The following is a 14,463-nucleotide window of genomic DNA, read 5'->3' as shown; positions in this document are numbered from 1 at the left end:
TCTTTCTACCACGTGCATTAAATATAATTGACCAATTATATATATAGTCAGTTTATTTAGTGCCTCGGTCTATGAACGGCCCACTTGTATGGGAAACTTGGAGTTGGAGGCCGACATTTCTTTACAATTTGCAGATGTGCCCATTAACTCTGACAAATTCACTTTTCTATCACATTAATTATATCATATCTCTGTATGTATTTTTGAGCACCTGTTTTTTCACGTAATTAATTAAACATTTCATGTGCTCTACAACAAATTTTAAATCACTCCAGAATACTTTCAACGCAGTAAAAGTAAAAATATTTACAGCAACTTATTGAACTTATTACTCTTCAAAATACACAACTCTACTGTTAAAAAGAAAATCTGGAAAGTACTTAACTTTGTTTTTAAATTTAAGATAAAATAATTAAATTAATAAAGCACAAAATGAAACACACAAAGCATAGTGACGAAAGCAATGACGTGGAGAAACATCCTTACACGTGTAGCATAGTCACTGGGCAAAATATCATTAACCTAAAATTAAAGCAAGCTGTAAAAATATAATATAAGCAGTAAAAGGATAAAATAGAAGAGCCAAGGTGCAAATATATTTTTCTGATAATATAAACAAGAAAAAGAAGAAGAGAGGCAATATTATGAATGCAGTTGAATGGTTAAGGAATTAGCACGTGTCCAAAGTTTGAATGTCAACCTTCCTCCCAATTGTGACTGAAAATTTTGACCCGATAATATTTAATTAATATATTGAAATTGACTTTCCTCTTGGATTTCAACCTATAAAAACCCCAAAACCCAAAATCTTTCTTCGTCTTTCCCATCGGCTCAAACTCCAGCTTAATCCAATAATAAACAGTCAACCACTCAAATATGGCTTCCAACTCCACCAGTTCCTGTGACACGAAGAAATACAAGGGCGTACGGCGGCGTAAGTGGGGGAAGTGGGTGTCGGAGATCCGAGTTCCGGGCAGCCAAGAACGGCTGTGGTTAGGTTCTTACTCGTCGCCGGAGGCCGCCGCCGTGGCTCACGATGTCGCATATTATTGCCTGAGAAGACCCTCAAACCTGGACCACCTCAACTTCCCGCCGACGGTGCTGCCCTTGACCAACCACCTTCTTATCCGAGACGACATGTCGCCTGGCTCCATTCAGAAGGCAGCCTCCGACGCCGCCATGGCTGTCGACGCACAGTATATATGCAACAACTTGCCTGACCGGGGCAGCAGCGGCGGGGCAGGGACATTTCAGAACTATACGGCGCCAAATGATCAAGATCTTTCCGTTGAAGATTATCTGTGAGTGTTAATTTGATGACGAAATCAGCGCGTCCTCGAATCAACGGCTGGGATGGGACGAATACGATATGTATCAAGTAGCGATCAACTTTCCATCAGAGTGCTGCCGGGGTCAGCCAGGCTTTCCAACTTTCGATGGTTTAGAGTCAACACTACTGATTTAATTGTATATATTAATTAAATAAAAATACATTGAAAATTGTGGTCGTATCCTAGGAAGNGGCAAGTATTTATGTAATCCTCATGGTTAGCCTCCCCATCTCTCTCTTAGTGAGAGATTTACACACTTAAAAAAAAAAAAAAATGTTTTATTTCACTCTCCAAATGAGATGTGGGATCTCACACTCCACCTTACTCGGGGCTGGTTTCCACACCTTTAAAAGAAATATTTTGTTTCCCTCTCCAACCGAGAGGTGGGATCTCACAATCCACCTCAATTGGGGCCAGCATCGCTAGCACACCGTCCGGTGTCTAATTCTGATATCATTTGTAATAGGGTTTAGAAAGGAGAAGTGAAAGAGAGTGGGCGGGTGGGGGAGGAAGGAAATGGACGGTGAGGGGAGGTGGAGGGCGACGCCAAGACTTGACTTGGCGTGTGAATACGAACAAAATTCAACCTTCAAAAGTGGGAGTTGCATTTATAACAAAAGGGGATGAGTATTACGTTGGCAGCCCTGGCCATGCGCCGTACGGTAAAAGTTTGAATTAATATCAGACATAGACACATTCTAAAGCTATTTTGAATCGATCAAGCAAATGTGAACACAACACAATACTGTCTCTACATAAATTACATTTATAAGTAGGTATTATAAGAGATCGTTGTTGTCCTTAGAGAAAGAGATGAAGTCTGCTAAATTTCAAAAGCCAGCTAACTTCTGTACATTTGGCTTTCAGCTTTTATGGCTTCAACTTTGATTAACCTTCAGCTTCAGAGATTTTTAATGTTCCTTCATATAGAAAACTACATATCTTGCTTAGGCTTTCTGCTCAACTCTGAATAGTCACCGCCCATCAATTGCAATATCTCCTCCCACAGTCCCTCTGATGAGGAATCTGATGCGCCTCCACAGATTAGATTTGAGCTACAAGCTGCCACATACCAGTAATCTGATTCAATTTCCTCCCTCAATTGATCCAGTTGCCACCCAGCATAACCCACAAAGAATCTGAAGTCCTGAGGTTTAAGGATTCCCTTCTTCACCAGCACTGCAGCTTCATCGAGGCTGTTTCGAGCGCCAAAGCAGAGGCCTGGGATCACTTCTTCAAACCCATGTAGTTTTGATTTTTCTCCTGTTTTCAGCAAAAACATGCTCGCCTCAAGAGGCCCCCCAAAGTGTAGGGAGCAATCAGAAAACGTAGTTGCTAAGTCAAGATTGGTTGGTTTCATGTGCTTGATCTTTTTGTGGAGTGGGCGGTTAATCACAACCCCGAACGGCCCCTCCTGAGGATGTCTGCTTCCAGATCTGAGGAGAAGGATGACTGTTCGCTCAAAAGTGCGAACACCATCCAACTTCTCTGTGGCAACAAGGACACAGCCAGTCTCAGGTACAGGAATAGGATGTGCCCACTTCAGGCCGAGAGTCTTAGACTCGTGAGCATTTTCACTCTGGATGTCCATGTCAGCTTCGACCTTTTCTGCCTGCAAAATATTCACACCACAAAAAATAGTTGCACTGGAGTTTACATTTCTTTCATTGAACTTGTTTTGTTTGAGATCATGTTCTTCAGCAATCCGATAATAATACTAGAATAAGACGACAAATAGCACTTCCAGTCGGACACCCATAATAGAAAGCAGGACAAAAAACAAATAAAACAAAGCAGGGGACCGGGACCCAACAGGAGAAAAAATTGAAACTAGAGAACTCAGATCGCTTTTGCTCTCACACCTCTTTGACAGAACTTTGCAATACAACTTTAGCCATATATGAGCGGGTTTCTACCCTGAGTAAAAACTTAGAGACGTGGTATCTCATAATTACAAAATTATACCTCTTTCTTAATAAGGAGTGTGATCAATTTTGATTTAAAAAGAAGAATGAGAAATCACCTGCTCGCGAGAGAATAAGTTTGCTCTGAATTCTCGCCAGTCCAAATTAATATGATGCGCTTTCTTGGAAGAAGTTTCATTACTTTTGCTGCCATCAGAAATATTGTTTGATTTAGCGTCGTCTCCAGGAACTGAGTGATCTCCATTTTCTGCACTTAAGAAATCAAAACAAAAAAAATGATATTTATCATGGTAGACATAGTAAGAGGAGTCCTATTAACATGGAGGATAAAAAATAGCTCAAATAGTACAGATGATAATATTAGAATGATATTCATAAGGAGAAGCTACCTACGATCCCTGAAACAGTTCACTTTAATTTAAAACATCCAGAGCCTCTCCAAGGGGATGGCGGTACCTAACTTTCATAAAGTGGAGAAGCTTGTTCTTTTTCAGTTACCAAACCTTCCTTTTTTCACATAGAGAAGTCCCACGAATCTATAGCTATCTCCAACATAACACTGAAGTAACATCTACTAAGATATACCACTAAACAACGTATTTTCCTCCTTTTATAACTTTTCGGAGGTCAGTTGAAGTATTGGCTTGCAATGTTTCTATGATTCCTTAATTCCAAGCAATTGTTGAAGGCAGAAACACAAATCTTTGAGAACAGTTAGCTTAAGGCAGTGAGCGGAAAAAGCACATGTAGAACATAATAAAAATAAAAATAAAAAAAAGAAAGAAAAAGGAAGAAGTTGATTGTCCTCGACATGTGCAGAGCCACAGAGGATAAAAACATAGCAAATGTATAAATGGCATTAGAAGCATGGAGGGACGAAAAACAATACCAAAGACTAACCATCTATAAGGAGTACGATGTATAATTTTAGATTTTGAACTTTGAACGATATGTGACTGGAACTCAAAACTGTAAGCAGCAAACAGGATGAGCACACCAGTGGGCCAAACAACCAATTTTTAGATTGAAAAATGAAAAGTTAAGAAAAGAAAAAAAAAATCCCCTAACATCCAATTTCCATAGGCACTTGTCCAGAAGAGCGAAGTCTCGCCAGATTTTTTAACAGACTTATGATAGAGAAAGTAAAATAATACAACAAGCAGAGTAATAAGTAATATGGAGATTGTAAGAGAAGTGAGGTATGCACAAAGAAAAATTCCAAAACAAGAATCTCGTCTTTAAGTGCTATAGTGACAAGAGCATCCTCCTCTCAAAATACAACACTTTTTCGAAGATTGATACGACATCATACTAATCTTATTGGGAAAATCAAATATTCTTCGCAGGAATTTCTAACAAAATTGATCCAGCAACAAGAACCAGAAAGAAGAGGAAATTTTCAGGAATGAATTTCATGGGGCAAAACTCGAGTGTGGAAAGACCTATTCAAAGACTGTGGACTGTGGATGGTTGTTAGTTGATGGGCATGTTTGTCCATGTCGATTCATCACAATCGTTTGACCACTATTATTCTCATTAGCTACAATTCAGTGACTTCATTTACCTCTAAATGCAGATATACAAGCTTTCACAACTAAACACCCATACCAAATAGGCACATCTGTGAAAATATAAAGGTTCCTCACCATAGTATATAGTTACGAATTGGGGAGCATGCCGTGAAGCACTCAATACAATCTTTGTGGATGCGCGCACCTGCAGCCTTGAGGGTGGTGTGTATGTCTTCTGACTAGCATTGATTAAGTTTGAGCCTGTCTGACTTATATATTAACCTTCGGCTTACTTTCTATAACTAATGTGCATAGCCCCACAATACCTTACTAGAAACAAGACTTTTATCATTTAGTTGATCGTTCTTAAATATTTTCCAACATGGATCATATCCCAACTCTTTAATTACATTAATGAGTAGGGAACCCCGCAAGAAAACATGCCAAAAACAAAAGATTTTCCAACCAAAATATCATTTTAAAGAGGAAAAAATAAGGTAGTTCGGGAAATGGATTAGTTTAACAACACAGCACATAAAATGAGAAGAATTGAAGATAATGGTAATAATGAAGGATCCACACACTATGATGGCCAGTATACAAAAGCAAGTTACAAAGGGGAAAAGACTCCCGAGAACAGAAGAAAGTACCGAGTACCATGCATAACCAAGGGGCTTATTTGGCAGCTGGGCAACTAAAACGTATGATGTTAATTAGGAAAACTTGCTCGTCCTAAGCTGGTATTACATAACTGTACCGAAACTCCGAGAAGCATGATGCTACCAAAGGTCATGTCCTGATTTTAGGTTTCGAGCTTACTTAGACGATTCTGCAATCAATACTATATCATACTTTCCAGCAATCATAACCAAGCAGAGCAAAAGGCCATGGAATGTCAAAAGAAATCCGGAAGCCATGACGTGAAAGAACCTAAACAAACAAGAACAGAAGGAAATTGGGGACGAACAAACCCCAAGAAACGAAGAATTCTGGAAGAAAATAAGTACCAGGAGACGGAGAATTGTCTTGATTCTTCTTCGCAATCGCTCTCACCAGAAAGGAGCGAGAGACAGAAACGGGAGAGCAAATCCTGGGCCTGAATACTCGGATCTCAAGCAGGCGGAGAAGTTGAGCGCCAAAGGGATGTGAACAAGAAAATCTCCTCGAAGGCTTCGCCAAAGAGCAAGAAATGGGTCTGTCGGGAAAGGAGTGTTTGAGTGAGAAGGGCGGTGGAGGAGTGGCGGTGTTCTTGACATTTACAGCAAAGAGATCCATATCGGAAACGAATTTGGCCGGGAAATTAGATAGAAGCGTCGGAAAGGATGATCCAATCCACCCGAGAACAGTAGAGATGTGGAGAAAAGAGAAAAGGAGAGAATATTAAGGCGATATATATTGAAGATAGAAAGCCAAACAATCAGCAGCTAACAGTTAAGGTGAAGGCAGAGAGAGAGAGAGAGAGAGAGAGAGAGAGAGAGTGAATGAAAAGGAGATGTAGAGAAACACAGACCGAAGATGCCATAATTTAGCGGACTTAATGTTCCCCGCCTGTTACGAGAACCCACTCTTTATTTTTGGAAATCATCAAATTTTCCAAGGTGTCTCACACATCTTTAAATAATTATATTTATTTTTTCAAATTTTATAATATTCGTCTTTGTATTACCAAATTGTAAGGTTTTAAAACAATGTTTTTTTTATAACAATATTCTTCTATCTTTAAATAACTTATATATTATTTTAATATATGTAACATTTTTTGTGTTTTTAATAATTTAATGGGTTTTTTTTATTATAAATTAATCTTATATTAAAACATTAGTTTTACATGTTAGTTAACATTTAAAACAATTGTGAACTTTTCTTTTAATATAGCATCAAAACTCATTTTTAATTTGAAATACTAACTTATTGTAAAAGAAGACGTTTTGTCTTAGAACATTATATTAATACGTAATTAAAATATAGAAAACTTTGAGAGAAATTAATTATGATCATTTTTTTTAAATGTTGAACAATCGCGGTTGAATAGATAAAATAAATTAAAATTTTCACATTTCAATAAACATAAGTTAGCTATATAGAACTTGTTAATTAGTAAATTAATATATTGATTTATTTTAATTATAATATATGGAAAAATAATCTTGTCACAAAAAATAAAAATGAGTGGCGCTCTAATATAGGAGGCAACATTTAAGCTTCATATGTTGTAAATACGCAAAGAAGATTGGAAAGTGAAGAAGCCCAGCCAACGTGGAACATCATCAGCGTATTCATCATAAACAAATCCACTAGCTTTTATGGAAACGGCAGAGACATGTAAAGCTAAACAAAGCTTGGGGTTACGAGAATGAAACCACAAGGCAAAACTGTTATGTGCAACAGATAAAACAAAATTATGTTCCTATGCTTGCCTATATGAATTGGGAATTGAGATATCAACCAACAATGCCTTTCTTGCCTCAAGTTCTGAGTCTTTTGAAGGAGGATGACAAGATCCGAAAGAGTCCATCTGGGTTATCAGCATGCACCTGTTCATACAAAAAGCATGCATGAGATGCCTCCTCCAAAACAACGAGTAAATCCACTTCCAAATCATCCGTTAAGATAAACCGAATCAATTAAATGTGGCTTGGACGAAGCATCACAAAGGTTATAGTTAAAAAGAAAAACCATACCCAATGACCCGCATCCTCAAGGACATGCATTTCAACCCCACCTCCCTCCTCAACGGCCAGTTTCTCTGCAGCATGAATTCTCCGAATGTCTTCAAGTGCCCATCGGTGCAAGCTTCTTTCAGCTTTCAAGAAACTGATATGCACACCACGGGGAACATCTTCCACAATTTTCCTACAAAACAGTCGTACGAGATTGTGGAGTCTACTTGGGTGATCAAACTCCAAGCATTTAAAAAAGAATGTCATAAACAAAAAGTATCTAAAGTAACTACCATAAATCTGTCTCTTCATAGGACTTATACATTTCAGCAATGCCCTTGAGATCAAACGCCCATGAAAAGCCAGATGATGATGAACCACGAGGCCCAATAGGTCGAAGGTTAGTAACCACCCACTGTGAAACGATGGAAAGTTCAATCTCAAACCAAAAGCAGGATTGATATCTTATAAAAAAAAAATGATATTGATATATTACATAACAAGGTTAGTTAGGGTTATAAGCAGGATTGATAAACACCTACTGCAGCAAACTGAATATCAAGAACGCTGAAGTCACAAACCAAAGCAAAAAAATTGTGAAAAACACAAACAGCGTTTAGCAATTTCCTAAGGGGCACTTCCTTGAATTAGGAAATAAGACATCTCTTACAAAATGATCTTTAAGTTTGATGTCCGATTCAATTACATTATCCACAAAACTTACAATCGGGTGTCGAGCTCTGACTTGTTCTCTCATACATTTTGTACCCCTAATAAATACCCCCTACGTATTTCATGCACTACATAAACATTTGTCTTCTTTTTTTAAAAAAGTTCTAATCGCTAAAGTTTTACCGTGAAACTTTCTTCCTTCTTTCTTTTATACGTGTTTTCATTGCATAGTATGGTGGTCTCACCCTTGATTCCTAAGTTTCGAATTTTGGGTTGTGTCATTTTGGTATCAAAGCCAGACACTAAGTACGCCAGCGATGACGCTAGGCCCCTAAGGGGTGGATTGTGACATCTCATATTGGTTGGAGAGGGGAACGAAACGTTCCCTATAAGGGTGTGGAAACCTCTCTCTAGTAGATGCGTTTTAAAACCTTAAGGGGAAGCCTGAAAAGGAAAGCCCAAAGAGGACAATATCTGCTAGCGGTGGGCTTGGCCTATTACAAACATGTTCCCCAACCAAGACTTGTCCACAAGTAGAAACATTAACGGAAGAAATTCAACAATAAATAGGGGAATAGTTGCAAAGTTGACTAAATATTTAAGAGAGAGACTGAATCAAAATAAACATCCAAATAATGAATGACGTCTTCGTATAACAGATGCTAAAAAAAGCTGCTAAACACCAGACCCCCAAAAGACATCTTCGAATGCTATACAAGCTCGAAGAAATTGCTCGACTAAACAGTTTAAGAGAAAAATCATATACCTGTGCGACATCCTTAGAAAATCCATGTTGAACAAGAGCATTCACGACATCCTGCTTTGAGGATACCTGTCACCCAAATATATGTATATGAAGTGGAAGAACAAAAGAAAGCGTGAAAAATATATAGTGGAATCTCCCGATGAAGATATTGGAATGTGGATATTATAATATAAAACAAAACAATTAGCACCACGAGGCAATTGTAGCAAGAATATTAGAGTGGTTCAAATGCTAAAATAAAAAGATAAACAAAACCAACCAGTGGGGCCGTTTCCTTCCCCCCAGCCAAAAGAGAGTGAGAGAAACGAAGGGGATAAAAAAGTACACTGCCATTTTACCTCATTTCGCAGCATACTTAGGAAGGATATTAATTTTTCAGGATGGTCCTCTCCATCTCCACCAGGTCGAACTATACCAGGAGTGGCATCGAGAACCCAAACCTACAGAAAGAAAGAAAAAAAGAAAATAAACATTATGAAAAGGAGGGAACATAAAGAGAAAGAACACAAGCTCTACTTCGATTCTTTGAGGAAAAAGCTTCCACGTATGAACATATTTATAGCATTTAATTACCTTCCACTCCAGAATAGAACATTAATTAATGACTTCTCTAAATTTCTTTCTGTGATTAGAGCATTTCCAAATTCCCAATACCTACGTATTAAGTTTAAAAGGGAGAGTAGTCAGTAGGAAAGAACCTACTCGCACTGGCCGAGCAAGAGGTTTAGCAGCCTGTTCTACCATACTCAAGACAACTGCAAAGAGAATTTTAAGGTGCAGTAAGCACTAGTACCATTAGCACTTGAAAAATTCCTAAGATTTCATGTCAAATTGAGTTAGTGTACATTCCATGTTAGGTTATAAAATACCTTTTCCTCCAAAGCTGTGTCCAACTAGAACTCGAGGTGTTATTTTCAGCTGTCGGACCTAATAAACAATTAATGGAGTTCAGAAAACAGTCGTATATCTTTCTACATCACACTTAAAATAAAGAATATAGTGTCCTCGAGGAGAAGGAGCAAATGTAAATGATTTCATCGAAAACTAGACAATTGAAGCCAAATATAAGTTCAACATACTATCGTCAATCACTTAGTTTTAATTCTTTGTATACCAAATACAAGGCAGGGGATGATGGCACAAAACATTACATCATTTAGCTACAAACGTATTCATTCATATATAATTAGACTAACAAATTCAAGCAATCCCAACGCTCATTTTCCTACATAGACACTGTAAAATGAAAAAGAAAAAAAAAAAAAAAATACTGTTTCCATGCATAGACACATGCACAAATGCATTGCATGTGCATTATAAGAAAAATATTTTTAGACCAAAATGAAGAGGTCTAATTTTCCATAAATTAATATAATTAATTATTTTATGCAATGTCCGAAGACCACGCACCAGCTTCAATACATCAAGAGCAGTAGCAGAAACAGTGTGAGGGCTCATCTTCGTAGTAAAGGTTGAATCACCATGACATCGCAAATCCACCAAAAGAAACTGCAAAATAACAACAAATGAATGAATGTAAGCTCAACATCATTAAAACTTAAAACCAAGATGCACTCCTTAAGTTTCAGCCAATGGTGTTTAGATATTAACACTTACAAATGCAACCAAAAGATTGAGAGAACAGTAATTGGATAGATATAAGAACACTGAGCAAGCTTCAAGCATGAGTTAGGCGTTACCGTGTGGTTTTTAACGCTAATGCAAGCATGAAAAAAATTGTCTTGTGAGAAACACAAAAAAGAAAATTTAAAACATGCTTTAAGTTGTAGCTTCAACCTTTTTCACTCCAAGAAATATATTNAGAGAGAAGTAGCCCCCCCATCCCCAATCCTCCCACACCATTAGAAAAGTTACCTGCCATGCTGGAAATTCTTTTGCCAATCTTCTAGCAAAGGTTCCTGTAGCATAAGCTATCAAGTGAGCACTCCAACTATCAAAGCTACAGTTACAAAAGTCCAAAAATAGAGTTATGATCTTCACATCTAAATTTCATATCTATTCTTTTACATGTGCGACACACACACACAACACTCGGTCCAAGTTTCCACCATCTTCCTACATTCTCATCAAGGATTACAGCATATCTTTTTTCACGGATGTGGAAAATTAGCAAGTGGATGCAAAATTATACCGTTAAACTAACATGATGGTGTAAATTAATTCCCTTAATTCAATAATTCATGTGGACCTAAAATACAAAGATATCAGGCTTTATTTAGTGCAATCTTCCAAATGATAATTATCGTTTAAGGTTTCAAACTCTTGTCCTATTTAGTTCGTTTGATTGTCAAGCCATTGTGAGAACATCAAGTGAGTCTGTGGCTAAATACTATGTGATCAAACCGACCCATCTATCATGACAAAAGATCAACACCGGCGCCATGTCACTTAGCTATTCAGCAATGTGGCAGGTTAAGAAAGATATTCAATACAACTCAAGAAATCTAAGTACATACCCCAGTTCTTTCTGCTGCCTAGAATTCCATGCAGAAAGACTGCTGTTGGTGGATCAGGTGATCTATCCATTACATTACTCCACTTTACCTGCTCAGATCATAGAGAAACACCATTTAACAGTAGATCCCACAGAGCATGTGACAGCAATACATACACCTTCATCTCCCTGATATTCGGTAATTATTTATACATAAAAAGGGAAATCAGATTGCACCAGAACCTTTGCAGTTTGCACAATCTCTGATTCTTAAAAATATAAAAGAAAACACACTAAAGCACATTGGTTATAAGATTACTGAAAAGAAAAGAAGTTCTAAAATATTTGATGTACTCTTGTTTATTGAGAGTGAGAGCTTCAGTAGACCCAACTGACAGAAATTCTACAGAACGTTTATGATTTGAAAAGGTAAATATTTGCAATTTTCCAAATTTTTGTTGGCATGTGTTAGAGTGAAAGATCAAAGAATCCCACATGTAAGATAGAAAAACAAAATAAGTTCAACCTGGTGGCTCAGACCAACTCAAATGTCAGAACTAAATTTCACTAGTCAGTCCTGTCACTAAAGTCATACATGAAAAATGAAGAAAATATCTACATACAAGGCCCATGAAGAGTAAAAGGGATGCATAAAACTTACGAGTGCTCCTTGAACTAGATCAAATGCCTGTGAAAAAGAATCATAGCCCAAGTTAAATGAAAAACAGAAAGGTAAAAGTTTATGTTCTTTGATATTAAAGAGCATTAAAGCAACAGAAAGTTTAACACGGACTGACAATGGCATTAGCCTTGCAAGCCTTAGAGGAGAGTAGATACCAATACTTCAGAATTCATTTTTCTGAGATTTTGATGTGCAACTGTCTCATCCAACAATGCTGCACGGATAGATGAAGGTTTAACTGCAATCCTTGAGTGACCATAAGCAAGCCGGGGCAAGAGCATGCCATTCTGCAGAAAACACAATATAACACATACTAATCATTTTCCAACCTGAAACACAGTTTCTTGGGCATGCCATCCACAATTGTAACATAGATTAATTCTGTTCAAGTAACAAGTTAACTATAAATAGCAATTGAGATACCATTTTGACACCATTTGGTAATAATAAAAACTCAATCAACGTGGTCTGAGTGACTGAGAAGACATTAAGTTTCTAGGGGATGTAAGCTTTAACAAAAATTAAAGGGTAAAGCTGATATGCTTTCCTCAAGTAGGAAGACGAATAGGCAATTAGGCGTGACTTCGGAGCGAGTTATTGTCTATGTTGATCTCTCTGGAAGAACCAGTTGGGCGCCCGAGAGGCGGTGATTTGTGGCAAAAGTCAATGGTTCAAGTTCGTTTATCTCCAACCGGTGAACTTAACTACACAAACCTATATGATAACACCCTCATTTTGATTTGACAATTCAACTTATGATTTTTCATCGATAAGACCCTTCCTTTTGGCAAGACCTTAGAATGACATGTACTACACACCATCCACTCCAAGAGACAAGGAAGAGACAAGGAAGGGTGTATTAAGTGATGAAATACTTTGTAGAATTGAAAATAAACGTAGATCTGAAAATTTTCGAATCGGTCAACCTTTTAATCAACTGTCGAATCTATAGACAGACAAGAGAAACCTAATAAGCCGAAACATCATAGTAGCCCGAAGAAAAGAGAGTAAAGGTGAGTGGTGGCAAGTGAAATGATAGTAGCCTAGATCATAAAAATGGGATTGTAGCTTATCTACAAATAACTCCCTAACATAATAAAGTTAACCTCGATGTTAAAGTATTGATATAATTTAATTTATTTGTTTAAACTTTTAAGTTGATTGATGAATACATAGAATAGACTAAGACATCACAATTGCACTCTTCCGGTAGCTGAAAAACGATTATGCGCCACTTATTCTAATTCAGAGAACAAGTCAGTCGTGTGAAATTCGGACTTTGCGGACAGTATCGGCATACGCCCAAGTCTCATATCACGTTTGAGAGAATATTTTACAAAATGTGAGCTAGTAAATAAGTTGAAAACAATTTTAAATAAAGTAATGTTATAAGCTAAAAGTGAAAAGGTAACGACGACTTTGATAACATATAACCCGAGTAAGAAAAATTGGCAACTAGTACATTTGGGGGATAGTGACATTTCCGCTGGACATGTTGTATGACAGACCGTGAGAGAGAAAACGAATAAATATGGACGGTTTCGATTATTGCGTTGCAATTATGACGTCGGTATTAAAAACTAGGGAGAAGGGGGGAAACTCATCTGCAATATTTTCTTTTGCATTTACCGTTTAAATTTTATAAAATCGGTAAAGAAAGAAACAATGTGAATAATAATTATTAAAAAAAAAAACCTGAAAAGGACAGTTGAAAGTGGCCGGATTAGCAGGCCGACTGATGCGGCGATCGAAACGAACCCTGGAGCTTGTCTCGGCCAATTGAACAACGGACCCCGAAAATGTCGCCGCAAAACTCGCAGCTATCGGCATTGCAAGGCAGACGAACATAAAAAGTAAAGCATAAGCCGAGAACTTCCTTTTGAGATGGAAGATCCGGCCGGGGAACGTGTAGGTGCAGGTGCAGGTATTGTATGCGAAATTGGTGCAGAGGACGGATGACGAAAAATGAAAGAACAAAAGAGGAAGGGAAAACGAGAGGCGGAAAGAACGAGGAAGGTTCTCTGACGCGGTGTCCCTAGTTAGTTGGACCATCCAGGGATGCGCGGGCGACTCTTTGCCTGGGGCATGTTTCACACGTACGCATAACGCAACCAAAAGACGGTGTTGCCTAATGCCCGCCAACAATTATGATTTACCATTTTTCTAAATTAAGGTTAAATTATACCTGATCCCCTAAATTTGTAAGGGAGAATGTTCCATAAATTATTAAAAATTTTATTATGTATTTAATAGATATTATAAATCCACCTCTCAAGTTTATTTTCATTATTTTCTTTAACTCTCATGTTGTCACTATTTTTCAAAGCAACTCTCTCAAAACCGAGGGTTGTTTGTTGTTGGTTCAAGGTTTGATGAAATCTTAAATTGGAAAGTGTTCGGCGACAACTCACCCTATTTTGAGAGAGGTCTTTTTCCGCCGGTAAAAAATACTTGGATGCTT

The 14,463-nt window shown here is 37.6% G+C and overlaps 3 protein-coding genes across 4 annotated transcripts; 1 reads left to right on the top strand and 2 right to left on the bottom strand.

Annotated features, from left to right (window-relative positions):
• Positions 1-726: 726 nt before the first annotated feature.
• Positions 727-1,448, top strand: LOC111809278 (ethylene-responsive transcription factor ERF020). The gene has a single exon (XM_023695720.1). The coding sequence runs from the start codon at positions 877-879 to the stop codon at positions 1,303-1,305; it is 429 nt and encodes a 142-aa protein (XP_023551488.1). The 5' UTR covers positions 727-876; the 3' UTR covers positions 1,306-1,448.
• Positions 1,449-1,961: 513 nt separating this feature from the next.
• On the bottom strand, positions 1,962-6,264 carry LOC111808722. 2 transcript variants are annotated; one of them, XM_023694871.1, is made up of 4 exons: positions 5,775-6,264; positions 4,903-5,028; positions 3,355-3,503; positions 1,962-2,943 (listed from the first exon to the last, which is right to left on the bottom strand). In XM_023694871.1, the coding sequence occupies exons 1-4, from the start codon at positions 6,040-6,042 to the stop codon at positions 2,266-2,268; spliced, it is 1,221 nt and encodes a 406-aa protein (XP_023550639.1). In that variant the 5' UTR covers positions 6,043-6,264; the 3' UTR covers positions 1,962-2,265. The 2 variants fall into 2 exon arrangements, with proteins under 2 accessions (XP_023550639.1, XP_023550640.1); XM_023694872.1 differs by lacking the exon at positions 4,903-5,028 and having other exon boundaries at positions 5,775-6,258.
• Positions 6,265-6,937: 673 nt separating this feature from the next.
• LOC111809397 (putative esterase/lipase HI_0193) lies at positions 6,938-14,128 on the bottom strand. Its single transcript, XM_023695849.1, has 13 exons — positions 13,698-14,128; positions 12,158-12,289; positions 11,982-12,008; positions 11,343-11,430; positions 10,741-10,784; positions 10,276-10,374; positions 9,735-9,792; positions 9,568-9,620; positions 9,204-9,305; positions 8,866-8,931; positions 7,721-7,842; positions 7,449-7,620; positions 6,938-7,301 (listed from the first exon to the last, which is right to left on the bottom strand). The coding sequence occupies exons 1-13, from the start codon at positions 14,052-14,054 to the stop codon at positions 7,233-7,235; spliced, it is 1,389 nt and encodes a 462-aa protein (XP_023551617.1). The 5' UTR covers positions 14,055-14,128; the 3' UTR covers positions 6,938-7,232.
• Between the last annotated feature and the right edge of the window lie 335 nt (positions 14,129-14,463).

Source organism: Cucurbita pepo, chromosome LG13 (genome assembly GCF_002806865.2).
Source record: "Cucurbita pepo subsp. pepo cultivar mu-cu-16 chromosome LG13, ASM280686v2, whole genome shotgun sequence".
Classification (NCBI taxonomy): Eukaryota; Viridiplantae; Streptophyta; class Magnoliopsida; order Cucurbitales; family Cucurbitaceae; genus Cucurbita; species Cucurbita pepo.
The sequence above is the reverse complement of the archived record's forward strand: the minus strand, read 5'-3'. Positions and strand labels throughout refer to the sequence as shown.

Excerpts from the sequence above, each read along its gene's own strand:
- LOC111809278 (XM_023695720.1), top strand. The coding sequence starts at position 877 with ATGGCTTCCAACTCCACCAGTTCCTGTGACACGAAGAAATACAAGGGC.
- LOC111808722 (XM_023694871.1), bottom strand. The coding sequence starts at position 6,042 with ATGGATCTCTTTGCTGTAAATGTCAAGAACACCGCCACTCCTCCACCG. Across the intron at positions 3,504-4,902 it reads ATTCGTAACTATATACTATG|AAAATGGAGATCACTCAGTT; the intron begins GTGAGGAACCTT and ends TCTTAAGTGCAG. Across the intron at positions 2,944-3,354 it reads ACTTATTCTCTCGCGAGCAG|GCAGAAAAGGTCGAAGCTGA; the intron begins GTGATTTCTCAT and ends AATATTTTGCAG.
- LOC111809397 (XM_023695849.1), bottom strand. The coding sequence starts at position 14,054 with ATGGTCCAACTAACTAGGGACACCGCGTCAGAGAACCTTCCTCGTTCT. Across the intron at positions 7,843-8,865 it reads TTTCTAAGGATGTCGCACAG|TGGGTGGTTACTAACCTTCG; the intron begins GTATATGATTTT and ends ATCGTTTCACAG. Across the intron at positions 7,621-7,720 it reads TATGAAGAGACAGATTTATG|GAAAATTGTGGAAGATGTTC; the intron begins GTAGTTACTTTA and ends ACTGTTTTGTAG.